The 5,379-nt window shown below is 62.7% G+C and overlaps 1 protein-coding gene across 1 annotated transcript in view; it reads left to right on the top strand.

Moving 5' to 3' along the window:
- Positions 1-3,476, top strand: part of NCLN (nicalin) — a 22,372-nt gene extending 18,896 nt beyond the window's left edge. Inside the window, exons 7-11 of the mRNA XM_011964126.1 lie at positions 57-95; positions 171-334; positions 1,121-1,174; positions 1,313-1,391; positions 1,552-3,476. Of these exons, the coding sequence (XP_011819516.1) occupies positions 57-95; positions 171-334; positions 1,121-1,174; positions 1,313-1,391; positions 1,552-1,611 (396 nt within the window). The 3' untranslated portion in view covers positions 1,612-3,476. The remainder of the gene's footprint in view (positions 1-56; positions 96-170; positions 335-1,120; positions 1,175-1,312; positions 1,392-1,551) is intronic.
- Positions 3,477-5,379: the final 1,903 nt, after the last annotated feature.

Consider the following 5,379-nt stretch of genomic DNA (forward strand, 5'->3'; position numbering starts at 1 on the left):
GCCCCAGCCCCGCCCCAGGTACCTGGACTCAGGGCTGGCCCCTCCTCTCTCCGCAGGGGACGCCGCCAGACATGCCCGTGTTCACGGAGCAGATGGTAAGGGGGCCCGGCTAGCGAGTGGGCGGACAGGCGGGCGGGGCCGGGCTGTGACCACTGTTGCCGTCCCTACAGCAGATCCAGCAGGAGCAGCTGGACTCGGTGATGGACTGGCTCACCAACCAGCCCCGGGCCGCGCAGTTGGTGGACAAGGACAGCACCTTCCTCAGCACGCTGGAGCACCACCTGAGCCGCTACCTGAAGGACGTCAAGCAGCACCACGTCAAGGCCGACAAGCGGTGAGGCTGGGCCTCCGCACTGGCCCCGTTCAGCCTGGGGCCTAGGGGTACCTCCCCGTACTGTATCTCCCACCCTCTCACCCCTGGGAGATGCCAGGTGGAGCAAATACAAAGAGAGACTAGGACGAGGGCCGGGCGCGGTGGCTACGCCTGCAATCCCAGTACTTTGGGAGGCCGAGGGAGGTGGATCACTTGAGGTCAGGAGTTTGAAACCAGCCTGACCAACATGAAACCTCGTCTCTACTAAAAATACAAAAAGTAGGCCTGTGTGGCGGTGGATGCCTGTAATCCCAGCTACTTAGGACGCTGGGACGGAGGAATCGCTTGAACCCAGGAGTTGGAGACCAGCCTGGGCAGCATAGCAAGACCCCGTCTCTACAAACTTAAAGCTCTAAGTTTTTATTTATGTATTTATTTATTTGTCTTTGAGACGGAGTCTCACACTGTCACCCAGGTTGGAGTGCAGTGGCGTGATCTTGTCTCACTACAACCTCCATCTCCTGGCTTCAAGTGGTTCTCGGACCTCGGTCTCCTGAGTAGCTGGGATTATAGGCACCCACCACCACGCCCGGCTAATTTTTTCAAATTTTTAGTACGAGATGGGGTTTCACCATGTTGGCCAGGCTGGTCTCGAACTCTTGACTTCAAGTGATGTGCCTGCCTCAGCCTCCCAAAGTGCTGGGATGACAGGTGTGAGCCACCACGCCCAGTCTCCATCTCTACACACCCTGTTTTAAGAACTAGCTGGGCAGAGTGGTGCCCCCTGAGAAACTGCTCTCTCCCCAGGGACCCCGAGTTTGTCTTCTACGACCAGCTGAAGCAAGTGATGAATGCGTACAGGTGAGTGGCGGCCAGCGGGGCCTGGAGCCCTTCACCCCTACGGGTTACAGCGGAGGGGACCATGGCCCCCGGGGGTCTAGGGGGCCACGTTGCTGGCCCGCACCGTCCTCAACCACAGGGACCCTGCTTTCTTCGCAGAGTCAAGCCAGCCGTCTTTGACCTGCTCCTGGCCGTTGGCATTGCCGCCTACCTCGGCATGGCCTATGTGGCTGTCCAGGTGAGCAGTGCCCAGGCTCAGGCGGGGCAGGGGGCCGCCCGCCTGGAGGAGCTGGGCTGGATGTCTCTGAGTGCATCCTGTCCCCTGGCTCAGCTTAGAGTCACATGGCCTGGGGCCCCAGCCCCGCCCACGTCCTCACTCCCTCCTGCTGTGTCCCCAGCACTTCAGCCTCCTCTACAAGACCGTCCAGAGGCTGCTCGTGAAGGCCAAGACACAGTGACACAGCCACCCCCACAACCGGAGCCCCCGCCGCTCCCCAGTCCTTGGGGCCGAGCACGAGTGAGTGGACACTGCCCCACCCCTGGCGGCCCCGTGGGGACAGGGGCCCTCTCCCTCCCCGGCGGTGGTTGAAACACTGAATTACAGAGCTTTTCTCTGTTGCTCTCCAAGACTGGGGGGGATTCTTTTTTTTTTCCTTGTCTTTGAACTTCCTCGGAGGAGAGTTTGGGAGACATCCCGGGGCCAGGCTACGGACTTGCGAACGAGCCCCCTAGTCCCGGGAGCCGGCCACCCTCGGTCCGGTGTAAGCACACATGCACGATGACAGAGGAGACGCCGGGACCCCCTGCCCGATCGCGTGCAGCCTCCGCCCACTGCCTCCTGCCGCACGGGGCCTGGACTGCAGGCCCAACGTGCTCCCTGCTCCGCGTCTGTCCCTGGACGTCCCCTCCCGCTCCCCGATGGTGGCGTGGACGTGGTTACTTATCTCTGCTCCCTCTTGCCTGGAGGAGGGCAGTGCCAGCCCTGGGGTTCCAGGATTCCAGCCCCCCTGGAGCCTTTTGTCCCCCATGTGGTCTCAGTGACCCGTCCCCTCCACAGTGGGCTCTCGGGGAGCTGTACCACTCGGCCTTCCCCTTTTCCGACTGCAGGGTCTGACGCCATCGTTGACAGCCTCTGCTTTGTGGGGGGCTGGCAGGGCCCCTGCCTCCCCGACCCCTGATACACTGCACACCCCCATTCCCCCGCGCTCCTCTCCTCCCAGCCTGTCCCGCCAGCCCCTGTGCCTCTTCGGCCCCAGCCCGGCTCCCAGGGGCCTCACCTGCTTGACCCCGGCCCAGCTCCCTGCCCTGAGTCCTGAGCCAGTGCCTGCTGTTTCCTGGGCTTGGTGCTGGGCCCCCAGGCCCTCCAGGCTTTGCACGGCCAATCGGTCCTCCCTGGGGAACTGGGTGCAGGTGGAGGACTGGGAGGCAGGAGGTGGCCTGGGGAGGCCTGGTGGCTCCTCTCCTCACTCCCTGCCCTGGGCGTCAGCTTCCTCATTTATAGAAAGGACGTGTTCAGGGTGGGGGCGTCAGGTGAGAGCATTTGTTGGGAAGGAGACACTTGGGGCATGGCCTCTGTGGCCACCCTTCCTGGAACTCAGAGAGGAAGGTCTGGGCCCCCAGGAAGCCGCGGACAGCGCCGTGTGTGAGCGTGGGAGGGAAGGAGGCCCGCATTGAGCTCAGGGAGACCCGGTGTGTCCGTTCTTTAGCAATATAACCCACGCAGGGCGTGCCGAGCAGACTTGGGGAAGAAGGGGCTTGATCTGAGGGAGTCCTAGCCTGGGCACCCACAGCCATCTGCCTTCCGTGGCCCAGGGAGGTGTTTGCTGTCAGAGGGACCTGGGCCGGCCCATGGGAACTTGTGGTTCTGTCCAGATAGGACCAAGGGGTGTCACTTTGGCCACCAGTTCTTCAGCCAACACCTCTGCCCTCCTGAACCTGCAGCCTGGAGGGGTGAGAGGATAACCACCCCATTTTCCTCCAGGTTGGCAGGGAACCTTCCTCTCCCCTGTCTGCCCTGCGGGTTGCCCGCCTCCTCCAGAGACTTGCCCAAGGGCCCATCCCCGCTGGCCTCTGGGCACTTGTGCTGGGACTCTGGGACCCAGGCAGCTGCCACCTTGTTACCATGAGAGAATCTGGGGGGTGCTTGCGTGCTAGCCAGCAGGCTTCTGTCTGGTGCCGCCGGGCCAGCGTTTCGGAGGGAGCTTCCTTCCTTCCTTCCCAGACAGGTCGTCAGGATGGATGCACTGACTGACCGTCTGGGGCTCAGCCTGCTGTGGGATGCAGCCGGCCGATGAGAAAATAAAGCCATATCGAATGATCGCCACCAGTGTCTGGTCTGGGGGCTGCGAGGATTGTATAGTGACAACTGTTGGGGGTTCTTGTTCCTCTAGGGGATGACAGTAGGGGCAGGGCTGTGTGGAGAGCGTGTCACCGACTTGCCCTCTCCTGGCGTGAGGCTTCAGCCTGTCGTGGGTCAGGCCTGTGCCCAAGGCTGCTGGGCCGTGCGGGAGAATGAGGCTCTGGCCAAACCCGCTGTTGCTGGGTCGCGCAGCCTCGCCTCCTCCCACCTGCCCCGGGAGGGCCTGTGTGCAGGGTCTTGTGGGTGATGGGTGGACCTGTTTCCTGGGCCACCATCACAAAGCACCACCAACTATGGGGCTCAGAACACCAGAAATCCACCCTCAGCGTCTCCGAGGCCCCAAATCCAAAGTCACGGTGTGGGCAGGGCCCCCAGGACGAGTCCTTCCTGCCTTTCCCAGCTTCTGGGGCTCCCAGCGTCCTTGGCTTGTGGCCACGTCCTTCCAGCCCCTGCCTTGTCTCTGTCTTCCAAGGACCTCGCTCACGTTGGATCAGGGCCCACCTTGCTCCAGGAGGATGTTCCCCCCTAACTAATGACCTCTGCCAAGATCCCATTTCCAATTGAGGCTAAAGGCTGAGGTTCTTTTGGACGTGAATCTGAGGGAATTCTGCAACCCTGGACCACGGGCAGTGGGCTGTGTGAAGTCGGCTTCCAACCCCAGCTCCAGGTTCAGAGTTTTACTGAGAGCCTCCACAGCAGGCGCAGAACTAGGGTTGGTCCCTCCCGGTCAGAAGCCCTGGGGACCTTCCCAGGTTCTGCCTGGTGTCCAGGCCCCTTCCTGGCCTGCCCAGTTGTCGGACTCAGTAAACACTGGTGGAGCTGCCATGTGTCCCTGACCTGAGATCCGTGCTCTCGGGGAAGGAGGACAGGGAGAGATGTGCCGGTGAGAAGATGAAGCAGGGAGAGGTGGCGTGGGGAGGCCGCAGCAGCTGAGGAAGTAGCCCCGAGGGAGGCGGGAGCCTGTGGACTGTGGCTAGAAGCGACGGTGTCTGAGCTGCGACCTGAATGATGAGACAGCCAGGGCGAAACCTGGAGGAGGAGATTCCAAGCAGAGGCACAGCCCACCTGTGCAAAGGCCCTGGGGCAGGACAGGGCCTGGCGTGTTGGAGGAACAGCAGGGAGGCCCATGTGGCTCAAGCAGGGGGAGTGAGGGTGGGGAGGGGAGGGGACGGGGCAGGTTGTGCAGGGCCTGATGGGCTGAGGGGAGGACTTGGGCTTTGACCTCGAGGCAGGTGGGAGCCATGGAGGGTTGTGGGCAGAGGAGGGACAGGCCCTGACTTGAGTGCTCCCGGGCGCCCTCTGACAGCTGCTTCGGGGAGGAGAGAAGGGGGTGGCGAGGGTTTAGCCTAGTACCAGGTAGAGGTGACTGGGCTGGCGCAGGTGGGCGATGCTGGGGCTGGGCCAGGTGGAGGCAGAGAAGGGTAGGTTCCTCCTGTTGTCCCTCCACTGCTGTGTTCCTGGAGTGCAGAGAAGGGGCTACAGAGATGCTTCCAGAACCAGTGTGTGGCCTGGACCCTGGACTGCTCGGGGCTTCCTGAGCAGCCCCACATCCCTGCAGTCAAAGCTGCCGCTTCTCAGACCAGGGAACTTCAGAGACCGACAGGGGCCCCATCCCCTCGCCACGGTCCTCTAGGAATCGGCGACAGAGCCTCAAACCCAGCATGGGGTCTCTGCCTCCCCAAAACACAAGGCAGGAGAAGCTTGTTCGGCGGGGAGGGGAGGGATGGGATGGACCCAGAGCGAAAGGAAGGCAGGGCAGGGCTGCAGGGCAGGAGAGAGGCTCACCTGACCCCGGAGCGTGGGGCCGTTGGCCACGGGGGATGGAATGGTTGGGGGCAGTACTTGGGCTTCCCTGGGCAGCGGACGG

The sequence above is a fragment of the Colobus angolensis genome, unplaced genomic scaffold (genome assembly GCF_000951035.1).
Source record: "Colobus angolensis palliatus isolate OR3802 unplaced genomic scaffold, Cang.pa_1.0 Scaffold64, whole genome shotgun sequence".
Taxonomy (NCBI): Eukaryota; Metazoa; Chordata; class Mammalia; order Primates; family Cercopithecidae; genus Colobus; species Colobus angolensis.